We start from the raw sequence: 23,172 nt of genomic DNA on the forward strand, positions 1-23,172 counted from the left end.
AGATTTAAAAATAACAATCAGACTAAATTACCCCTATCCTTCTCACAAATTTACAAAATCTTTCTGATCGAAATTGTTAGCCACTCAGAAAAATAAGGAAAATATTTGTCATCCTCTCCCTCTCTCTCTCTATCTCTCTAAAAATGTCGATTACCTAAAGTTCAGTTCCTCATTCATGGCTTCCCTTTCCAGTTGTTTCACTGTAACTACGAAGACTCGTGAACCTTATCACCAATCGTTCTCTTTGAAATCTTCAACTTTACTTCCTCAGTTTCATTCTCCCACCTTTCAAACTGCAATTCTATTTCGAAATGATTCAAGTAAACATCGAAAACCTAAATTTTCAGTCTCTGTTATTCGAGCAAAGATTGAAGTTCCAGTAGGAATTAAGCCTGGCAATAGTGTCGAGACTGATAAATTACCAACTGATATTCGGAAAAGAGCGATGGATTCAGTTGATTCATGTGGAGGGCGAGTTACAATTGGTGATGTAGCTAGTAAAGCTGGATTGAAGTTGAATGAAGCTGAAAAAGCATTACAAGCTCTTGCTGCTGATACTGGTGGATTCTTGGAGGTAACTAACTTTCACAAGCTTCAGATTTTCAACTTCTTTGAATTATAATCTTGGGATTGTTCTTCTTTATTGTTAGACCTGGTCATTGCTAAATTGAACTTTTGAGTTTCTTTTGATGTTCCTTTTCTGCAATTGTGATGAGTTTGAAGCTAATTTTCAGTCTGAACTCTATATTGAAATCTTCTTACTGATTTTCTGTGATGTCTCAAGCCTTAGCAGTTATATATATTGTCTCCGCTTTTGAAATCCAGACCCAAGCCCAACAGGTATTGGGTTTTGTTCCTGGTGAAGACTGAAGGAACTCACCCAAAAGGTCTCGATACTTACTAAGCTTCAACACTGTAATAGTTAGAGTGTCCGGAGACGGGGCTATAGGTGTACGCTCAAGCTTAGTAAGTACCGAGGCCTTTTGGGTGGGCTTGTTGTGCCTTCGCCAAGAACGAAACCCCGTATCTCTGTGAGGTGGTCAAAGCGGGGACAATATCGATAACTGCTAAGGCTTGGGGAGTTACAAACACACAATTATTATTGTTGTCATGCATTTGAGTTCGTAGATGTGAATAAGTTATGATTCCACTCAGTTTTGAGGTGGAGATTTAGTGGGGAGTCGGACTTCTTGTCACATACCTTCTTATTGTTGTTATTATTGTGCTAGATCAAATACTAGCAACCACCCACTTAGAGTTTGCGATTTTGTATAACATTTATGTGATTTTAGTAGTAATTTGAAGTTTTTGATTTCATGAGGACAATCGTTTTCAAGATGGTGTTGACAGGTCTCGGATGAAGGCGATGTTCTTTATGTTTTTCCAAGGGATTATCGCTCGAAGCTTGCAGCCAAATCTTTTAAATTGAAGATTGAACCTTTGCTTGAGAAGTCAAAGGTATTGATACTCACTTATACTTCGCTTGGAGGTTTATAATTCTGTTAGAGAGCTGAATGTAGTATAAACTGCCAAAAAATGTGGGTTGTCTAATCTAGTTTTTACAGTCTGCAGCTGAATATGTAATAAGGGTTTCATTCGGGACAGCACTCATTGCTTCAATCGTTATTGTTTACACCACCATTATTGCCCTTCTTTCAAGTAGGAGGTACTTCGCTCCACTTTTTCTTCAATCATTACACTAATTACCTGATCTTTTATCTTACTTATATCACTGATAGTTTTGTTGTTCCTGTATTACTACGTCGAATTGAGCAGCTTCCATCATTCATGACAGGGATATATTGACTATCATTATGCTTGTATGGTAACAGTGACGAAGACAATCGTGGAAGACGTGGAGGCAGATCATTTGATACAGGATTCACCTATTTCTTTCGTCCAACAGATTTGTTCTGGTAATTGTTTCAATATCAAAATCTCCTTATTGTGATAAAGAAAAAGGTTATATCGATGAAAGCAACCTAGACAGAGGAACTATGCAGTGCATATTAGGGAATCAAGCAGAGATCACTGTAAGATCAGACACACTTAGATATGAGAGACTCACACTCAACACAAAAAATTACTGTGAATTCTAGTGGCTCTACTTCTTTGTTTCCACATTTCTAGAATGTGGCATTTTGGTGGCCCACTATACTCTTTTACTGTTTGGTGGTTCCGAAAGTGAACGTGGCATTTCTAGAAACAAATCTATGTTCTCCATGCATGACCTCATAACCTCACGATAACCTTGAAAGTTCTACCATTACTGTTCCAACAACACATGCCACTTCTGGCAAAGAATTTGTTTGACTATGTCTCATGGAAATCTATCTACCAGGTATTGGGATCCATACTACAACAGGAGGAGGCAGACGAGAATAGATGAAGATGATCGAATGAACTTTATTGAATCTGTAACGTTTGTTTCTCGTTGTTTTTACCTTTTGTTTCTTTTTCATCTTATTTGGAGGATGGTATGGTAGGGGAACAAGCTGCTGTAGAATTCAAGTGAATGGATGAAACAAGGCATGCGATCTTTGTTCTGTTTCATCCATTCACTTGAATTATAATTCTCCTCCAACGTATGAAATTGATTGATTCTTTAATGATGCATGTCTTTGTTCAGGTTTTCTCGTTTGTTTTTGGTGATGGGGATCCAAATCAAGGAATTGAGGAACAAAGGTGGAAATTGGTATATATCAACACTCTTTCCAATTTTCTATTTCTTTAAATATATCCTTTTCTGGCTTCTAATTTACTGTTTTCACTGCTAAAAGATTCGAGCGCCAGCATATTTAAACTAGCTATAATTTACCTTCCATCATATAGGAACTAGCATAACTTAGCTCCAGCATATTTAAACTTAGCTAAGGTGTACTAATATAAGTGTCTCTAAGTGAGCTGATTATGCTAACAATATCGGTGAAGTTATTGCGAACTGAAAGTTGTATCTGCTGGAAAAAAAAAGTAATCTATTAGGTTCTATGCAATTCAAAGGAAAGCAACATAAAACTTCTTCTCGTGTCTATCCTAATGTGTTATTTTTTTTTATAGAATCAAATCTAACGTTTTTACTTTCTTAATCAACAAAATACAAGGTAGTCCAATCTCTACCTGCTGCACACACACACACACACACACACACACACATACACACACACACACACACACACACACACACACACACACACTATATATATATCAGATGTTCATGATCACTATGGTTCATAGTTCATACGTCTATGTCTATTAGAGGTTCATAATCATATTCAGGTGAGAAGAAAGATAATGGGAGTTATAGATAATCAATATCTTGATGAATGTAGATGGATTTGTGGTATATATATGGAGAGAAATATAATTACTCTCGGAGTCTCAGTGAAGGCAGTTAGCTCAATTTGTCATATAGACTGATGGCTTCATATTATACGCTTTTTGTTCAGAAAATTCATGTTCTATGCTTTTGTATACAGGCCAGTTCGTGAAAGTAGACTTGTACAACTCGAAATTATTTAATAACTTGTAGGATGTTCCAGTTTGGTTGTTAGATAATCAACATATTAGTTTTATGGTTAGAAACGTCTTGAGGGAGTTCCTTTGCATGAGATGTTCACTCTCTGTCTAAGGAGTAGTGATTCATATCACTCCGTGACTTTTTAACTCTCGAGCACAGGTTTAAGTTCAGCCTCAATGGAAAAAATGGAGCACCTAACAACACATCTTGATAGACCAAGAACTACGAGTTCATCCCGGAATGAAAGGAATGACGGAGGGATCGCACCATTAAAGCCTTTTTTTCATGTATTTATTAACATTGATAGTTTTGTTAGCAAGGCATCATCAGCAATTAAATGTATCAATTAACCAGTTTAGGTAGGAAAGCTAATGTACTTGTTTTTTATTCTTCGAATGTGTTTGCAGATTGGACAGTACATAGCTTCAAATGGTGGTGTTGTCACGCCAGAAGAGATAGCGCCCTATCTCGATGTACCACCGAGGAGTGAAACAATGGTATGAAGTGATGCTTAATGATTTTTAGTCTTTATAAAAACAATATCTTGGCTCACGAAATTCAAGTTTCTTACCAATGGCATCAAATTAGGTAACACCGTTGCATTCTTCATGAAAAACAACTGTCTTAAGAATAAGAAGTACTACTTGTTTGAACTGGGTATGTGAAACGTAAATAGAAATAAGTCAGGGCTATGTTATCTGACTGCTTTGCCAGATGTGTAACTATAGTAGATAGCACAAACTACTTGAACTGGGCAATAATTGCATTCAAATCCGCTAGTCTAGTAGAGAGCACCACTGAAAAGTATGGGTGACGGCGAGAAGGAACCGTAATAGGCCGTAATCTGACTTTAGATATATAAACTATTGTTGTTTCACAGTTTTTTTTTTGTTTCACAGTTTCAGGCTTTCAGCTTCTATGGAAGTTCGCATAGACACACACAAACATAAATTTCTACTTCATTTTTTCGAGAAAGCTTTGATATTCTTAATTTAACCATTTATCTGTTTCTTGAGACTTGCCTGCTAGGGAGCTAACTCTGAACCTCCTGAAAACCTTTTCCTTGCAATACAGCTTAAACTGCATTACCCTCTCATTTGGAGATTGTTGCTTTGCAAACTTTAGCCTAATTTTATTTTTTGGTGGATACAGGATGATGAATCATACATTTTACCTGTGCTGTTGAGATTTGATGGTTATCCAGAAGTAGATGAAGAGGTGTGTACTAACTTGTAGCTTCAGTATTTGAAAAACACATATATTGAGGGTACTTAGTCGTGGCTTCCCCTTTACCTGGAAATTAATAGGAAGTGACATTTCCAAATTCTTGATTTTAAACTATTCTAATACTTCGAGTAAAGAATTTTTTTTGCATTTGCCCAACGTTGTTGGGTGTGGCAATGGGTTTTAAGCATTGAGGAAATGCAGGATAAGTCCTGCACTGGAGGAACTATGCCAGAAATACCTCTCATGCAAATCTTCATGGTGATACATTCTAATTTGCATGTCTATTCATATAAATTCAGCGATGTGGGTCAAAATCAAATTAGCAGGATTGAAGTGAAGGTCTGAAGCAACTATGAAAGTCGCTTTCGCGACCCTGATAAATGATAGGTTGTGTGATTGACATAAGCTAATATGCTAACTCAAAATATTCAATTGATTGTTTGTACAAAGGATGATTAATCTTAAATCTTCTCAAACAATGAAGTTTTTATAAGGGGTCAGACATAAGAAAGAAAATAGTCCAAACTTCCTCCATTGTAGTATGTTTTCTTTTTTGGGTGCTAAGATGAATCTGCAAAAGGTCATCATTGTACAAATACAGTAGACTCACATGCTTTATAAGTTAGTAATATATAAATAAAATCTCAGTATTGTTCCAACTTCCAACCATTAATATGCCCTCATAACTAATTCAGAAGACAATTTAACTTTTTCTGATTAAGGTAATTGTGATCAAGTTGTTGAGCAGCTGTTATTTTTCCGGGTCCATTAAAACGGCTTGTTGTGCAGGGGAACATTCTTTATCGGTTTCCGTCGCTACAGCGTACTGCTTCTTCTGAAAGGAGCAGAAGAAAGGAGTATGTCGGGAAAAGATGGACTGAGTGGGTTGGAGGGGTTGACAAATTCTTTAGGGAAAATAAATGGCAATTCAGGTTTTTCTACCCACTTTTTCATGTTTAAGGTTATGTATTCCAGAAAAAGTTTGTAATCTAATACAGTATCAGGTGACATTGCAGTAAAACAGGCAGCTCAGAGAAGGCAATGGTTGTAGGTTTGGGAGCGCTTAACCTTTTTGGAGTTATCGTTCTTGGTGACATGTTAAAGTATGGATTATCTGAGTACCCTACTATACTTTCTGGGTTTTTTATGGTTCTCTAATATTTTCTCTTCCTCTATATTTGAAGGAATACTAATGTAGAATCAAGTGGATTTATTTCATTTGTTGGTGACATATTTCCTGCACTTCAGGTACTCTTTGATGCCATCAGTTAATGTATGAAATATGCATTTATATTTTTAGTTCTAAGGCTGAACTTGTTGTGCACTTGTGCTCACCATTTGTGTGGTGAGTCTTGTGGGATGCTTGAAAATCAAATCAATTGGGGATATACGGACTTGAACCGTAGACCTTCTTGGTAAAACATATCAAACTTATTATTATTGGAATGAGTCAATAAGTGCATGCATTGCGCGGTGGAGGTGAAGAAGTAGGCCATTATCGCGGTAATAATGAGCCAAGCTAGTATTTGCAGCGAATCCCCCCGTTAAATAGTCATGCATTACGATAGGAACTTCCAATTCTTTGGCAAATACAGCCCTTACCAGCACAGCTAAAGAAGATCAAATGGTGTTGATTTAGGAAACTTAAATGCCCAATGAAATCTTAACAGAGAAATGCACGATTGAACTTTGTAAAAAATTTTAATGAAATCTCATTCAAGAGATACAGGGTTCTTTCAATATCACATGTCGTTTTGGTAACTATCATAGTGAAACGAAGACAGCCGTGTTGTGGTACTTGTAGAAGCAAAATAAACTGGGCCAAATGGGTTTGTGGCAGATGTATCTGGGGCTAAGCAGTTGGGTTCAGGATTTAGACTGGCACGAGCCAGGAACTTACCTGGTGACTTGGCTCATGCTCTTACTTTAGACTATGTACATAAATGTGATGTCTCTTAGGTGGAAAATGTGTAATTTATTTATTTATTTTACTAATATAAGACGTTCAATACGTAATTTAAAAAGAAAATTTGAAGATCTGAAACCCATGGACATCAAATTTGTTTTGCAATCTGATTTGCTCCACCTAAAGTAGTTCCTGTTTAGATTTTGATTCTTTTCGCCCTAGTTGATACTCTGAGATCTTATATAGAGATATATATTCCTGCAGATTTATGCGGGCTCCTTTTTTGCGATTCCACTGTTCCGATGGTTTCTTGTTAACAAGACAAATGCTGAAATAGATAAGAGGAATCTAGCTAGGGAACAACGAGCTCGGGCACTTGAATTACCGGACGTGTCTTTGCGGCGAAAGGTATGTAATGGGGAAATGTTCTTCAGCTTATTTATCCTTAATAAATGAAATAAACCCACAAAGTAGAACTTGACGCTAAATATGGTTAGTGTAGCTTACATGATCATTAGTTTTTCACTACCCCTACCATTTTTTTTCTTCTTAAATTTGCTTTGTAAAATGGTAGGTAGGGTTCATCTTTTCCTTGATTATACATAAGAACTTTTAGTACCGAGTTTATGCTGCAAGTTTAAAATTCATGTCGTATTCCAGAACACTATAATCAGTATTCTTGTTGAAGGATTTACATTATGTGGCATCAAATGTCACAAGGATGGAATAAACATATAGTTGCTAAGGAAATAACATAAAATGTTGTTAACCGCCCTAAAGACCATAAGAAAGAAGCCTAAAAGCTATACAAAAGCCCAAAAAGTTATCACAGAAAACCGTAAAAGCTATAGAACCATCAAACAAGCTACCTCTGCATTTATGCCTATAAATTGTAAACCGCATGGGCCACCTCCCCAGACCGTTTTCCCCAACTTCTTCGGTTTTAGAGGAGATGCACAAATATTAGCCTAAGAAGACCCATGTGCATCATATGATCAAGATTTTCTATAAACATCATCAGAGACAAGTGATAACTACAACCACTAACTTCAATTATTATCAAAACTATGATTATCGAGGCTAATTATTGTGTTACTATTACAATTATTGCCCTTGTCAAACCCACTTTTATCATTAGGATTCCCAAATAACATCTCAACCACTTTGATTAGAATCATATTCCTTTCAATAATTTCAGCAGTTACGCCCTACTTAGTCATATTATATCTCGTGCTTTGTCATTTTTATTTTGTACTTTATTCATTAGCTAACTTCTTTCCTCTGACGTTCACAGCTTCTGAATGCTCGAGACATGGCCCAACGAACTGTTATTGGAAAGGACCAAATTGTGTACAGTACTGAAACTGATTTGTACGATCAAGATTATGATGCCAAAGAATGGGATCTCAAATTTCAAGAGACTGAGAAAACAGATTGACAAGGTACAAAATCCCCATTTATGTTACTGTTGTTTTAATCGATATTGAATCTTTATAACAGAAGAGCACCATTCTAGGGTCGGTCATGATTCTCAGCTATATACGTCACTGACTCGTCCCTCATATGGTAATCATTATATTATAGATTTTTTTTATCTGAGTTATTGTTGTTTCCACACACATCATAATGATCACACTGTAAGTCAAGAAAAAGGAATGTGGTTTGACAAACTCTATATAAACCAAAATTTCAAGGATCATTTGATGGAAAAATAATTATTATAGGGACATCATGAATCCGTAAGAATTCAGAAAACCTAATCCTTTCCCTGTTTAATCATATGCCATGTGTGAGGTGGCAAAAAAGAATTGGTCACAAAATAGGAGTGTTCTAATTAGTTTTTTTTAACAAGCAAAAGTGAAGAATAAGGGAAGATGATGATGAATTGATGATAGTAGTAGTTGTCAGGTTCTAAGCTTCAATAATTAACGATACTGTCCCGCTACACTCAGACTCAAGTCCAACAGATACGAGATTTTGTTCTGACAACGAGCCTACTCAAAAGGCCTCACCACTAAAAAGTTTGAGTGTACACTTATAACCCAAGCTCGAGACTTTCTTGCGAGCGACGTGAGACTATCACGATCCCCCACCCTTGGTGACGAGTCGTCCTCGAATCTAATACCATCTTTGACGTCCCATCTTAGCCGTTAACGATATTGTCTTCACTTTAGACACCTAGACCCAAGCTCAACACAGAGTTTTGTTTCTGACAAAGGCTCCTCGAGTCCACCCAAAAAGTCTCGACACTTACTACGCTGAGACCTGACCTATAACTTTATTTTTTGTTGTCCTAACCAATGTTTGGGTCTTATTAATGAAGGGGAATCTTAAATTGTGCCTGAATATATGAATATTAAATCCTGAACTTACATGAATTATTAGTGATACAGTTTACTTAGATGACAATATGAACAACCCTTTCACCAAACAAAAGGTCGGCATAAAGGACATTTAGAAAAGTGTATAGCCTTTTCTTTATCGAGTTTGATCGAATATAGAAAGAATTTATACATCATTGTCTTTGAGAATATTTATCCACCTAACAAAACAAATTTTTAGACGTCAAACCAAATAAAGGATTACCGTTTCACACTTTTGACATATTGCATTCACCAATGAACCCATATTGCATTCACCAATGAACCTTCTTAGAGCTAAAATTCGAAAAGGACATGAAGTTCTTTTTCTATCTCATTGGGTTTTGTTTTCTTCCCTTTTTTTCTCTTTCAATCTTTAGTACTTCATTTAGATTAAAAAATAATGTTGATAACCTTTGATCATCACGCGAGAAAACAAATGAAATGGTTCAATACCATCTTTTTATTCACTCTATAAAGACGTATGCTGCTTTATAATTTGTTGTAAATCTTTTGACTCTGTTTGAGTGTTTGAGCTTGATTTCTTTTTTCATGATATAATAATATTCAGAATACGATCTCTTATGTCAGAGGCCATCCAACTAAAGTGATTCGCAAAAGTTATGTTGCTGAAAGAAAATAATCCGTATAGATATGCAATATGATATATGTAAATTCAATAGAAGCCTAAACTAATATTCTCTAACTAAGAAAGTTTATTATTTATTACATGTGACTAAGATATGATAGTATTTGTTAGACTACTACAATAACTTCAGGAACATTTATATAAGGTCCAAGCTAAGAGGTAGATGATGATTCTCGCGACGGTTGAATTTTGTTTCAGCTTGTGGGAAAATTTGTGATCTCTAAAACAGGTTCTTGCCCTATTGTTTCCTGCATCAAATTTAGATATCCATGAATGAATGAATCAGTTACAGTTTAAATCATGAATAGAAGGAAAAATGAGCATAAAATGATGAGTAAAGAAAGACGGTAGGATTTTCGACTATGTCGTTTGACCATGGACATGAATTATGGTTCATGGAATCGAGATTTTGCTTTAAATTTTCGATAGTCGAAACGACTTTCTGTATGCTACCAGTGCGATAAAATTGCGGAAACTAAATTATATAAACTATGCAAACCAGCCCAGAGTATGTATGTGTAAGCTTTGCTGAAGCAAATCTGAAGTTGGAAACCAAGCCTACAAAATTGATGAAATGCTTTCTGAAATAATTTAGGTTGAGAATCTAATAGTCACTGACAGCCCATATATTATACAAAAATCAAACCTAAGATTTTCAACAAAAGAAAACATAAATGACTTTTTTTTTCGTAGCCCACCATTTGGATTGTGGTCCAACCATTGATTGGCTTCCAATTTAAGCTTGCAAGCTAGAATTGGCTCAGCCGCCTTCAAGGTATTCTTGTGTTCGAAAATTGCAGTCCAATTTGTTAGTTATTTTATGTACAAATTGAATTTTGTAGGACCAAACAGAGAAGAATGTGACACTGTGATATCACCTAAACCATATTCTTATTATATTTCATCTTTTTGAAGAAAATGATATGATTTCTAGATATTTTAGCAATAAGTAATTTGTCGAACATGAGCATGAACCCACACCATATATTTAAACAATCAGTATATGAAAGTGATGTTTATATCGATTTAAAAAATATATGATAGGGATTGGTATTATACTATTATCTATATATCATACAACCATTTAAAAAGTGTTGCACTTTGCCAAGATTACCAAGTCATGATATTGAAGTTTTGGGACAATAATAATGAAGTTTTATTTTGGATAAAAATGGAGACTCTTTTATCATATAAAATAACTTTTGCCAACTCCTAATCTTCACAAAATTATTTAAAAATATATAGAAGTGCGAAAGAAAAACCAATATTTCAGTATCTTTGGAGCACGACCACTGCATAATCATGAACCTGGCCTTGATGAATCCTTTGGGCCCAGATACTGTAAAATGAGGTTTCATGTCTCTAAGAATGCTCCTTGTACTTGAGATTTCAGAATCCTTAATAAAAACATTTACTTATTTTTTTCCCAAACGTGATATTTGGAGCATTTTCTCAGTAATCTTCGTCACTGTTACTATTAACTTTGTGGTCATCCAACTAAAAATCAATCGACAATAAGTGGAGAGGACCTAAACATTATATTACTGGTTGCTAGATAGTCTTTTTCTCATCTGAAACTATTCTGACACGTCCCTTCACGTATGACGTGGCTAGGTCAACATGTATTTTTTTTTTTCGGGTAACGTGAAACACGTGAGGCTTTCAAGTTTATCACGTGTGTTCTTATCTTTGATATCATGTTAAGTTTGTGATGATCTAACTCAAAATCAATTAGCAAGAAGGGGATAGGACCTAGACACTATATTTTGGTGGTAGTGGATAGCCTAAGATAATTGTAATCACTTCGGACAAAAATAATAATAATAATAATTGTAATCAAAACTTGTCAAACATATTTTTGGCTTATGGGGGACCCCACCCACCACCTTGGATTTTTGTATTTTAAAACAGAAATGGACCTAAAAGTGACACTTGAAAATAGTGGGCCCTTCAAAAGCAAGTGTGATGCCAAAGATAAGTAGCTAAGAGACACTTACCATTATCACAACAAAAAGAAATGACATTTGAAGGGTGGCCATTCAAGTCAAAAGGGAAAAAGAAAGCTAAAAGACGTAACCAAAAGATGGAATCTCATTTGCTTCGTCTTCTTTCTTTCTTGTGTAGATAGAAAGTTGAAAGGACTTGTTTCTATTTGAAGACAAGAGGAGTTTTAAAATCTTGTTCACAAATAAGAAGATCAAATGTTGAGAGAGAAAGAATAGATCAACATACGTGTAGCATTTCCGATATATGATATAGATTTTCGTAAAAAAGAAAGTTTGTTTGCAATTGGGGATGAACAATTAACTTAACTCTATAAGCTTATGATCAGTAATTGTTGGTAATATATTCAAGTGATTGGTAAAGAAAATTTCGAAGAACTTACCTTTATACATCATAGAAGCAGAAGTACGAGATCCTACCATGGCTTCTAGCTCCTGCTTTCTTGATCTCATCAATGTTTTTTGAGTTTCTTTATCTCTTCTAAGCACACAGGTGAAATCCCATAAAGGAGATCAAGAAACTTAAAATCGTTATAATCTGCAAAACCATAATAAGAAATAAAGTGAGTGTGAGAAATGATCGATCAACGTTATGAAACAATCAGCTCTTGGATCATCTCAGGTGGGTCGTACATGCAGGGTTTAAACATAACATAAGACACTGATAGTACAATTTCTTACCTTAGTCTTTGAAGCTGAAGAATAAATCAGTTCGGGATAATTACCCGGTGTTTGGACAGAGTAAACCTTAGAACCATCGGGATAGAACATCCCGTAGTTCCTTTCTGAAGTTGGTCCGGGCTTCAAATTCTCGTTAAATAATGCGAAAACAAATATGTCGATTGGAACAGACGGTTTCATTGGAGTACCTTGTTTTTCCTCTATTCTTTTTAATAAATTACTATTATAAATCCCTGCATTCTCAACAGTAGCTCCAGCTTCATTCTCATCTCCTTTAGAAGGCCAACCAGTTTCAGAAATCTTTACATCTACATCAGTATGACCCATTGCTTTGATCGCGAAATATACAGCATCAATTTGAGCATATAACATATTATCATATTTCAAATTTGTAATTGGATCAGTCGTTCCTTGATTAGGCTGAAAAAGAACATACTCTAATGAAACATTCTTTGGGCTATCTTTGTAAGCAAAGTAAGGATAAGCATTTATAAGAAATGGTGATTTAACTTGAGCATGAAAATCAAGAATGGGTTTGATGTATTCGGCGTAATCTTGTCGAAAAATACCAGAGGAAGGTGGGAATGAATTGGCTAAAATACCAAGAGAATGTGCAGTTGTGACATTAACTTGTGTGTTTAATCCAAGAGAAACAAGAACATTATAGATTGTTTTCATGGCTGGTAGAAGATTTGACATTAATTGAGGATCATTACCGGAAAAGACTTCGTTACCGACAGTGATACAAGTGATTTTGGTTTGAGGAAGGTAAGGTTGAACATTTTGTTTAACCCAAGCTTGAGCTTTGACAGGATCAGTCATTGCAATAACATCACCTGCTCCAACTATGAATTCAACATTTGTATTGGAGAAAGCTTGAAGAACATTTGGATCGGCATCATATAGTTTTACTCTGTTGATGTTTACATTTTGAAGGAGAGAGATAACCTGTTTCGGAGATGGAAGATTATTTGCTATTTGACCATAGTTGATTCCTACTCCAACTCCTTTAATTTGGACTACAAAACCTGAAAATTGTAGAGAAAATTATGAGAGTAATGAAAAGAGAAAACACAGATACACTTCTTAAAAGGGAAAATTATCAGAAAGTAAGAGAGAGCTATAAATTTCTGCAACTTGGAAAAGGAATAAGAACAATTATGATACTGAAAGGGAGGGAGAGAGAGAGAAGTGATTTAACCCTAATTGTTTCATAATTCTGAATAACTTGAAGAAATTCTAGTGATTGAGTAGATGTGAAAAAAGGAAATTTATGATTCTTTTAGTGTTATGATTCTTGATGATACTAACTCCAGAAAACAGAAGAGAATTTGAATTTCACAGTATTCATTCAGAACTAGGTCAATTAATGAACCAAACGTTTCATTAAATGCATTTTAAAGTTCTAGTATCAATTCAAAGCTCAATTTAAGAAGAAACTACCTACCTTTCACTAAAGCAGATTCATCGGATTTCTAATTCCATTCAATACACAAAAATATATCGCACTAAATCAAATTGAAGTTTCAAATTCCCTAATTTAACACAGAGATGAACAAATCTATCATCTAATTTTCACTACAACTTAAGAAATCAAGAAATTCATCAACTAGCAGAACTGATTATTCAAATTCTCAACTACTTTACTCTATCAAACTTAATCATTGACAGAAGAAGAGATAACAACTTAAATTCCTCAAGAAAATCCACATTTGTTATACATGCAAGAATTATACCGCCATTAAAGTAGCTCAAAAGATAAAGTCCAGAAATTAACATAATCCAAACAGAGAAGTAAGAAGTTAGAAAGGAGAAAGGAGAAATTGACCTGAAAGTAGAAGAAGAAGTAGAGCGAAAGAGCGGAATCGGAACAAACTCTCCATTTTAGAGAACTCAATTTGATAGAGAGAGAGAGAGAGAATTCTAGAGAGAGAAAGGGAGTTCTGAAACCGTTTCTCCACTCTTTTGCTTTAGCGTCAGTTTATTTATTTTGGCCGTTATTTATACAAAAATATCAGAGCCTCCAACTATTATATCACGTGTTAATCACACGTGCAGACAGTTGTTGTTTTTTAACCTTTTTTTAATTTACGCGGCTTCTGTTACGTTACCGACATATTTTACTCGTTTACTTGTACCAAGACAGTTGATTACCTTGAGTGGACAAATCGTTTTTTTGGTACTTTCTCCGTTACGTTTCAAATAGCTGCTTTCTTGGTTTAATTCCATTATTCAACATTTTCGTCATTCAAATTCTATTATTTTACTTGGTGAAGTACTTTATTTTCTATTATATCTAATTTATATTCGAAAAGAGTTTGAAACGAGAAACATAAAAATGATGATTTAATGTCATTTAACAATACGTTGTAATTAGTTTACTACATGTAAAGCTAATCTATTTTAAGATGACCCTGTCTTAATTTTTTTGATAAAGATTGTGAATTGTTCCATAATTTTCGTCATATTTGTTTTGTATTTTAATTATTCTCCTAGAAAACAATCACTCTTAATTACCACCCTAATAAAGAATATCTTGTTGTAAAGCAATCCCACAGTGGAGGGAGACAAGAGTGTGGTGCTCCTCTTAAGAGGTTAACCCCCCTTCCCTAGTGAGGCCTTTCAAAACCGTGAGACCCAAGTGTGCCAAAGCGGACAATATCACTAGCGGCCCGGAAGGCTGGTCCTCACCATCCTATAACACGTTATCAGCACGATTCGCTCTACTTTGATGTGGTCTTGGGAGGGTGTGTTGTAAAGCAATCCCACATTGGAGGGAGACAAGAGTGTGGTGCTCCTCTTAAGAGGTTAACCCCCCTTCCCTAGTGAGGCCTTTCAAAACCGTGAGACCCAAGTGTGCCAAAGCGGACAATATCACTAGCGGCCCGGAAGGCTGGTCCTCACCATCCTATAACATATCTCACTTTATTTTAGTTTGACAACCCCTAATCTTGTTTTATGGAAAAAAATACCTTGTGGCAATTATCTTCTCCATCAGAGATAAAACAGCCACCCCGTTACGTTATTTAAACATTTTGACCCACGTGTGTTTGACGTACCCACGTTAAGTCGGTTGGCAGACTCTTGACCCATACGATATTCGGGTTTATAATATGAAAACGAGTCCGGATAAGAGCAACCTAGCTATTTCTGGGAAACACTTTCCACGACAGTTCATACGTGGTTGTCTTTGCCTTTTTCATTGCCATTGCCAACACTATACACGTCCGCACATGATTTCATAATTGCCACTCAAATACAAAACCGTCACATATGACATATTCACCTTGTTTAACATGAAGCCTTTGGTAAAGTGGGTGATTTGTGGAAACAAGACAAAAATAGGGAAAATAAAATATCAATATATGGAAAACTAAAATGTTCCCCCAAGCATATCCTCCCTTTTACATCGCATGTATAGTCGTCGATTGGTAAAATTCGTCGTAGTTTCTCGTCTTCTCTCTCCCTCTCTTTTCTCTCTCTTTCTTCTCGCTCTCTTCTCTCTCTTTAACTCTGACGAAGGGGAGGAATTCCATCGGATTTTTGGCTTCTAGACGAAACCGATCTGTTTTCGTCTAGAAACCAGAGGTGACCAAATCTCATCTGGTTTCATATCCCCTTCGCTGGAGACATATAGAGAAAGAGAAAAAAATGTGGAAAGAAGATGAGAGGAAGAAGTATTGTTGGAGATAGTGAAAGTATCGTTGAAATTTGTCGTGGAGGTCTGAGTTCACGGTAAAAGCAGGATTCGAAGAAGAGGGAAGAAAAAACTGAAAATATAAGGGTTTAAATGTTTTGAAGAAACAAAAAGTTTCAATTTTTTTTTGTTTCCATCCAAAATTTTGTATGATTGTATCCCAAAAAATTTCTTTATTTTCCAAATCAAATAACTGTTGGTTTAAGAGCTAGACCACATACAGAACTGTAATCAAATACACAATAATATGTTCAACAAAAAAAAAGTACACAATAATCATAAATATCACTTATTATTGTTGTGTACTGTTCAATAAAGAATAATGTTTTTTTTAATACTTAATTAGTGTAAATATTTTAATATGATTAATCTCCTAAACAGAATTTGCCTTTTTCTTTATTCCAAATCCTAGTTGGGCAACTCTTGTTTCTTTTTTTCATTTATTTATTATGTTAGATTAATTTTGAGCATATCTAAGGGTGATTTATAATGGTTTTATGTTGGAAAAGGGACCTGTTATATATTTATTAATATATAGAATAGATGGGGTCAAGAGACACTTTATTCTTCAAGCACCCAAATGTCTTCTCAAATCTCAATCAACACCTTTGTGGAAAAGAGATGCCATACAAATTCCCATTTTCTTTCCATCTTTCTCTGTCTATTTAATAGAATTTAATAGAATAGAACTGCACTAGGGATCTTTCCTTAAATAACAGTGTATGGACTCTACAAATTCAGAAGTCACAAAATCAATAAGCTGTGGAGGTCGAAATCTGTTCTTGTAATGTATTCAAGCCAACTAATATAGAGTCACGATTGCCTATTATAATCACGTAATTCTTGTATTTTCAAGAAAAAAACCTAAAACATAAAACCCCAAGATTGAAGATCACGTCGCTCAAGGTTAGTCTTGACTCTGGACTGGGACCAAGGCTTGGGCTGGTTTAGGGCAGGATGGGCCATACAGTGCAGCTATATGTACCAAAAGGTCAAAATAACTTTCTACAAAAATTCTTTAGTCGTTTCCAGCCCGTCCGAGCTCCTGTCAAGGCTAGCCCATCAACAACTACATCAAAGTAATGTGACCTAGCAAGGCCCATCAGTCCATGGGCCGCCCAGCCTGATTGACACCCCTAGGTGTTTCCTCAATCCCTACCAGCAAACCTACAATTCTACCAAATCAACGGTCTCTTTACTCTTCGGTTAAATGAGCATATTAGCTGGCCCAAGTGCCTGAGAAGGACCTCAGAAGAAGTAACACATTTACACAAAACCCACCAAGTTCAAAACCGAAGCCTCAGATGTTCATTATTAAAGCTTCAACTCCAGACAGTTTCAACCAAACAAATCAGAATACCAGACAGATATGTTATACAGTTTTAAGCTGAAGTGAATTCTGCATGTATGCTTCAGGCAAGTCATTCAAATTGAAACATCCTAAAGAACACAGACACGACTCCAATATGAAGCACAATTTAGCGAACTCTAACAAGAACCAGGCTGCCATAATGTCCTAAATGATAGGCAGACAGAGTCCTGTTCGAGTAGAAGGTTCAAGTTAAAGATAGAAACATATCTCGTCCTGAATCACTTTCATGTTCATATACGACAATAATTATGATCACCAATAGAGCATCGAAAAATTAATATTAATGACCATTTGAAGGCGTCAAAGAATTTGTAGAGAAGACATTAACAATATGCTTAAAATTACTTGTAGCATGTGTGGTTGTGATTCCCTGCTGAAACAAACTTTGTCCTGTATTAATAATGTCTTCTCGGAAAACCAATATTAATGACCAGCACAAGATCTGTAATTAGCAAACCTTATGTGAGTTGATGTGACTAAAATTTTAAGCTCTTCGGAAAACCAATATACCTGCACAAGGAATAAAATAGAGGGATTCTTAGTTGAGAAATACGAAATTTAATGCCTGCTGATATCAAGTTCAATCTAGTAACCGTAAAATAAATTTAAGGAAATTTCACCAAGGTGGTAAACATTGTGCATAAGTTTCAAATTCTACATATGATTGCAATATAATTTGGTCAATTTTTTCTTTTTCGAATTCAACCACAGTTTAGAAATGGAAGGAGACTAATACACAAGCGAATAACAAAACAAGGAAAAAAGATTAAGAATTTGAGAAAGAGAGGAACATCCATCTCGCATTCAACTTCGCAGATTTCTTTCTATAACCTAACATCTCTAACCATATGAGCTCTTTTAGGTAACAAATTCATATTAAGAGTGGTAGTCAAAATAGTACGAGATCGCTCCCAAAACATATGGACAAAACTTAATCTTGAGAACTGTCAAATGAAGCTTCCTTATACAGTTTTTTTCCTTACATCAAAGCACAACGGCTTCAAGTATCTACTTCTGTTCGTTCTATATCAAGCGCAATTATATGTGTCTACTTTAGTATGTAAAATTAGATACTCAATTCCAATAGAGTAAATTCAAAAAAATAGAATGAACCGTGTTTAAAGAGCAGAGAAAGATCAACTAGAGCAAGTCCTCACAGATAATCATTAGTATGATAATCGTTGCTGACACCATGGGTAGGTTGAGTTGGACAAAATACTGCAACGTTTTAAATCTCTCACCAACGCAGCTACAAGATCTCGTTGTGCTTGAAAATACGTTGGAACAAAATCCTCGGTAATTGCAATATCCAGATGTCAATCCCGTCCAAGAACATTGACCCTGCAAACGAGAAGGCTAATTCTAATATCAGAAACTTGCAGCTATATCGCTAAGTTCAACACCTCAAAACATTATATTTCTCCTCAGAAGGATTAGTCTAGAAAATGGGCAGGTACCCAATAAGGCAGGTCCTGCGATTCCCACAAATTTCAGTGTGCCACTTCAAGTATATGTTCTTGCCTTATCAGTTATTCACGACTTCACACACACCTTTCAGTTTCTTGTTTAGATTATTAAGTTCCGTGATTTTATTCTTCATGTTAACACATAAAATACTACCACTGATAATATAACGAGTAATGTTCCACTCGTCATTACGCATTTTCATGTAATTCCCAATCTTGCATGGGCAGACCGATTCCAAGAATAGTAATCAAAGCTATCAATTAATTAAGCTAAATTCATAGTTCATGCTCTTTTTTTATATTTTTAGATTGCCTTCCTATCCTTCGACAAATAATGTATTCGGCTATTTGCAGACTCATATTAACAGATATTTCATAGAATTAGGTGTGTCTTTCTCTCATTTCCGGATAAGCAGTATGAGTTCACTGTTGAAATTGTTTATTTCGGGTTATACTACTTTCAAGTGGTGTCACAGAGAATCTGTTATTGGTCCTGATACATACAATGTGGGTCCAATAAGTAGTTGACACAAGAACGCTTCTAGATCTATCTCCAAACTTCCGAGTTATGATGTATGAAGAATAGGAAATTCGAGACTCTATGATGTGCTATCAATAGAAAAGGAAAATTACCTGCTCAGCCTGGGAAATGTTAAGATATGAAGAGGAAGTTCCCTGGTCAAAACCATCTGCTAATTCTCCATCTTTCCTCCTCTTTGTGAAACTCCTAGTCATCTTTCTCCCATGAATTGACCAAAGTTTATTAAAGAACTCCAAGATATCTAACCATCGGGATCCTCTAAACTTGTTCTTGGAGTAGAAACTTTTGGCATTAGTATCACAACCTTCCAAATCCCAACTCGATCCTCCAGGACCTCCACTAACTTCGTCCACAAGACCCTCTCGGATTGCAACAGAAGCTTCATAACCAAGACGTGTGGAATAACTAGAACCAACTTTCCTTAGATTATTTTCTTTTGCAGGCTCAAAGCTATGATCTATATGTATATCTCCGTTAATCTTAGATTCTCCGATTTCTTCGTTTTTTATCTCAATAATTTCATTACTATTGTCATCAAATCCCGATGCTGTAGTTGAATCAAGAAACCTTTTCATCATATTACTACTGTTTTCAGAGTCATAGAGGGCACTATGATCAATAGAACTTCCTCCAGAAAGAAATAAAGCTAACCCATCTCTGTCTTGTTCGTTCAAGTTTAACCATTGTTTGCTATTAGCAAAATCGCCTCTCGACGAGTCGTCCACGCTTTTCTCTACTTGAGAAATGTGTTCATGAATGGCTCTGATGAATTGCCTATATCTAAAAATAGCATCTTCCCTCGTACGAGCTTCATCTGATATAGATAATAGGTTGACTGCCCGTTCAAAATCCTCCAACTAATAACAAAGGATCCAAAAATAAGCTAGTAACACTGGTAATACGACAACAATAATAACGTATTGTTTTTCATCAATTACCTGCCATTTAGTCGTTTCTAGAGCAGTAACAAGATCGCGTCTATGATAGTCCACTGAACTACTGAGCTTCGGGTCTAGAATGTCTCCATGAACAAGACTTCGGTCATGCAAAAACATCCGAAAAATCGTGTCCATCCTGAAAACTCATAAAAAAAATAGATTTGAACTACCCATCGTTTAGAAACCACAACTTCAAAACAATGAAGGATGAAGCTCGGCAAATACCCAATACCCAATGAAGAAAAATCAATGTAAAATCAGTATAGACGCACATATATATATATAGAACAGAGAGAGAGAGAGAGAGATGAATTCTAACCGGTCGGCGGAATCCTGTACAACTTCGGCGGCAGAAAACAAAGGATCGGCTTCCCATTCGCGGATACTCGAACTCATCTCTGTAAACCTCAATTTATACTTCGCAGACGACGTTCCAGGAAAAGAAACTCAAAAATGCAAGCAGATCAGTAAGACTTCATGTTTCAGAACTGATTAGGTTTCCAATCAACGTTCTGAATCGAAACCACAGAATTTAAGATGGCTTGACAAATCAATGGAGAGGGTAAAATTCTTCAATCACTAGGTATTTCTGAAGGGTTTAAAAAGAATCTTAGAATTATTTCGGTAGAGATCAGAATCTGAGGTTGTTAAAGCCAATCTAGGGTTAAAAGTTGGTGCAGGGAAGAAAACGAGAGAGAGAATTTGTTTCTCTCTCTAGCTTTGTGAAAAACTGGGATTTCCTTCCTTTTATGCCGGTAAATTTACTTTATTTAGACCAGATGGCGCATAAATGACTGAAGCAAGAGAATTTTTGTTTGAAAATTCTTCAAGGCGCCTACAGTAGTGTTAAAGGCGCCACTTTCCCTCACAAACTACTCCGAGTAGGAATCGATCCAGGCGGCAGGTCAGGCTTATATCCGGGTCACCCCGTTTGGACTTTGAAACTCCTGTTCACTCGGGCTCTTGGGCTCAATTGGGCGGGTTATTCTAAAAAGGGTCCGTGGGTATATAGACCAAAATAATATTCAAAAAAGGTTTATGATCCAATCTTCTCAAAACATGGATATTTAGTCTTTTTACATTATGGACATAATAACTCATTCTTTATGAGATAACTACAGTCCATGTCCATCCTACAAAAATCACGGGATTTTTAATTGAGTTAATTCCTATATGGCCCCCTACTTTGTGATCAGCTTCCTTTATGACCCCTTTTTTTTCGTAAATTCAAATATGGCCCCCTATTTTCATGGAAATGTCCTAACTACCCTTCCTTTAAATCTTTTTTCAAAATAAAATAAAAAAAACAAACATAATTCCACCTCACTTCCCTCTCCACCACTTATCTCTCTCCACCTCACCTCTCTTCCCAAATCATCTTTCTCTCTCTACAACTCACCTCTCTCTCTCTCCACCTCACTCTCTCTCCACCTCACTCTATCTTCTCCGATGAAGGTCGCCGGCCGGAAAAATTTTCGGCCGGCGACCTTCAACCTAAAATAAATTTTTTTTTTACTCTAATCTCCCTCTATATGGCCCCCTACTTTGTGATCAGCTTCCTTTATGACCCCTTTTTTTTCGTAAATTCAAATATGGCCCCCTATTTTCATGGAAATGTCCTAACTACCCTTCCTTTAAATCTTTTTTCAAAATAAAATAAAAAAAACAAACATAATTCCACCTCACTTCCCTCTCCACCACTTATCTCTCTCCACCTCACCTCTCTTCCCAAATCATCTTTCTTTCTCTACAACTCACCTCTCTCTCTCTCCACCTCACTCTCTCTCCACCTCACTCTATCTTCTCCGATGAAGGTCGCCGGCCGGAAAATTTTTCGGCCGGCGACCTTCAACCTAAAATAAATTTTTTTTTTACTCTAATCTCCCTCTCTCTCTAAAAACTCCGGCGAAGGGGGTTCCCTTCGCCGGAGTACTAGTCTGTTGAAGAACAGACCGATCTGGTCTGTTCTTCAATAGACCAGATCGGGTCTGTTGAAGTCTTCAGCATACCAGCTCCGGTCTGTTGAAGAACAGACCAGATCTGGTCTGTTCTTCAACAGACCCGTACTTCGCGAAGGGAACCCCCTTCAGAGAGAGAGAGAGATGAGAGTAAAAAAAAAATTTTTTTTTTTCTTTTTTTAGGTTGAAGGTCGTCGGCCGGAAAATTTTCCGGCCGGCGACCTTCATCGGAGAAGATAGAGTGAGGTGGAGAGAGAGAGAGAAAAAGGTGAGTTGGAGAGAGAGAAAGATGATTTGGGAAGAGAGGTGAGGTGGAGAGAGATAAGTGGTGGAGAGGGAAGTGAGGTGGAATTATGTTTGTTTTTTTTATTTTATTTTGAAAAAAGATTTAAAGGAAGGGTAGTTAGGACATTTCCATGAAAATAGGGGGCCATATTTGAATTTACGAAAAAAAAAGGGAGCCATAAAGGAAGCTGGTCACAAAGTAGGGGGCCATATAGGAATTAACTCTTTTTAATTTTCTAGGGTGAATTTGGAATGTTTCTAATGTGGGCGTGATTTAGGGAATTTAAAGCAGCTAACGTTTAAATCCGAAATTGATTTTTCTCTATCTTCTAACCGTTTTGGAAAGCAAATCTATTTCCAAATCAATTCAAAACAAAAATCGTAACCAAATCAATTTTCTCTCTCTTTACAGATTTGGAAACCAAATCAATTTTCTCTCTCTTACTATGTAAATTTTTTTCGATTCAAATCAATTTTCTCTCACTTAACTTTTAGATTTGGAAATAGTATATTTTCTAGGATCGATTTAGCGTGATTTGGGGATTAATATACAAAACATATATATCACTTTC

General features: G+C 36.0%; 3 protein-coding genes across 7 annotated transcripts; 1 reads left to right on the plus strand and 2 right to left on the minus strand.

Annotated features, from left to right (window-relative positions):
* The first annotated feature begins 22 nt into the window (after window positions 1-22).
* LOC147568343 (uncharacterized protein At5g03900, chloroplastic-like) lies at window positions 23-9,821 on the plus strand. 2 transcript variants are annotated; one of them, XM_086654798.1, is made up of 14 exons: window positions 23-574; window positions 1,351-1,458; window positions 1,566-1,666; window positions 1,833-1,916; window positions 2,342-2,417; window positions 2,630-2,695; window positions 3,925-4,014; window positions 4,670-4,735; window positions 5,534-5,676; window positions 5,761-5,847; window positions 5,929-5,992; window positions 6,915-7,058; window positions 7,945-8,092; window positions 9,582-9,821. In XM_086654798.1, exons 1-13 carry the CDS (start codon window positions 176-178, stop codon window positions 8,086-8,088), a joined length of 1,572 nt encoding a protein of 523 aa, XP_086510924.1. In that variant the 5' UTR covers window positions 23-175; the 3' UTR covers window positions 8,089-8,092; window positions 9,582-9,821. The 2 variants fall into 2 exon arrangements, with proteins under 2 accessions (XP_086510924.1, XP_086510925.1); XM_086654799.1 differs by having other exon boundaries at window positions 89-574; window positions 9,602-9,821.
* On the minus strand, window positions 9,637-14,321 carry LOC147568344 (glucan endo-1,3-beta-glucosidase 14-like). 3 transcript variants are annotated; one of them, XM_086654805.1, is made up of 5 exons: window positions 14,172-14,321; window positions 13,292-13,371; window positions 12,344-12,763; window positions 12,046-12,200; window positions 9,637-9,907 (listed from the first exon to the last, which is right to left on the minus strand). In XM_086654805.1, exons 1-4 carry the CDS (start codon window positions 14,224-14,226, stop codon window positions 12,144-12,146), a joined length of 612 nt encoding a protein of 203 aa, XP_086510931.1. In that variant the 5' UTR covers window positions 14,227-14,321; the 3' UTR covers window positions 9,637-9,907; window positions 12,046-12,143. The 3 variants fall into 3 exon arrangements, with proteins under 3 accessions (XP_086510931.1, XP_086510928.1, XP_086510929.1); XM_086654802.1 differs by having other exon boundaries at window positions 12,344-13,371; XM_086654803.1 differs by having other exon boundaries at window positions 9,637-10,134; window positions 10,195-12,200; window positions 12,344-13,371.
* A 3,004-nt stretch (window positions 14,322-17,325) lies between these two features.
* On the minus strand, window positions 17,326-21,125 carry LOC147568345 (uncharacterized). 2 transcript variants are annotated; one of them, XM_086654801.1, is made up of 5 exons: window positions 20,677-21,125; window positions 20,358-20,493; window positions 19,512-20,276; window positions 18,570-18,753; window positions 17,326-17,922 (listed from the first exon to the last, which is right to left on the minus strand). In XM_086654801.1, the coding sequence occupies exons 1-5, from the start codon at window positions 20,751-20,753 to the stop codon at window positions 17,897-17,899; spliced, it is 1,188 nt and encodes a 395-aa protein (XP_086510927.1). In that variant the 5' UTR covers window positions 20,754-21,125; the 3' UTR covers window positions 17,326-17,896. The 2 variants fall into 2 exon arrangements, with proteins under 2 accessions (XP_086510927.1, XP_086510926.1); XM_086654800.1 differs by having other exon boundaries at window positions 18,570-18,768; window positions 20,677-21,099.
* Between the last annotated feature and the right edge of the window lie 2,047 nt (window positions 21,126-23,172).

The sequence above is a fragment of the Eschscholzia californica genome, unplaced genomic scaffold, assembly GCF_041429995.1.
Source record: "Eschscholzia californica isolate CP2 unplaced genomic scaffold, dmEscCali1.0.p SCAF_1, whole genome shotgun sequence".
NCBI classification, from domain to species: domain Eukaryota; kingdom Viridiplantae; phylum Streptophyta; class Magnoliopsida; order Ranunculales; family Papaveraceae; genus Eschscholzia; species Eschscholzia californica.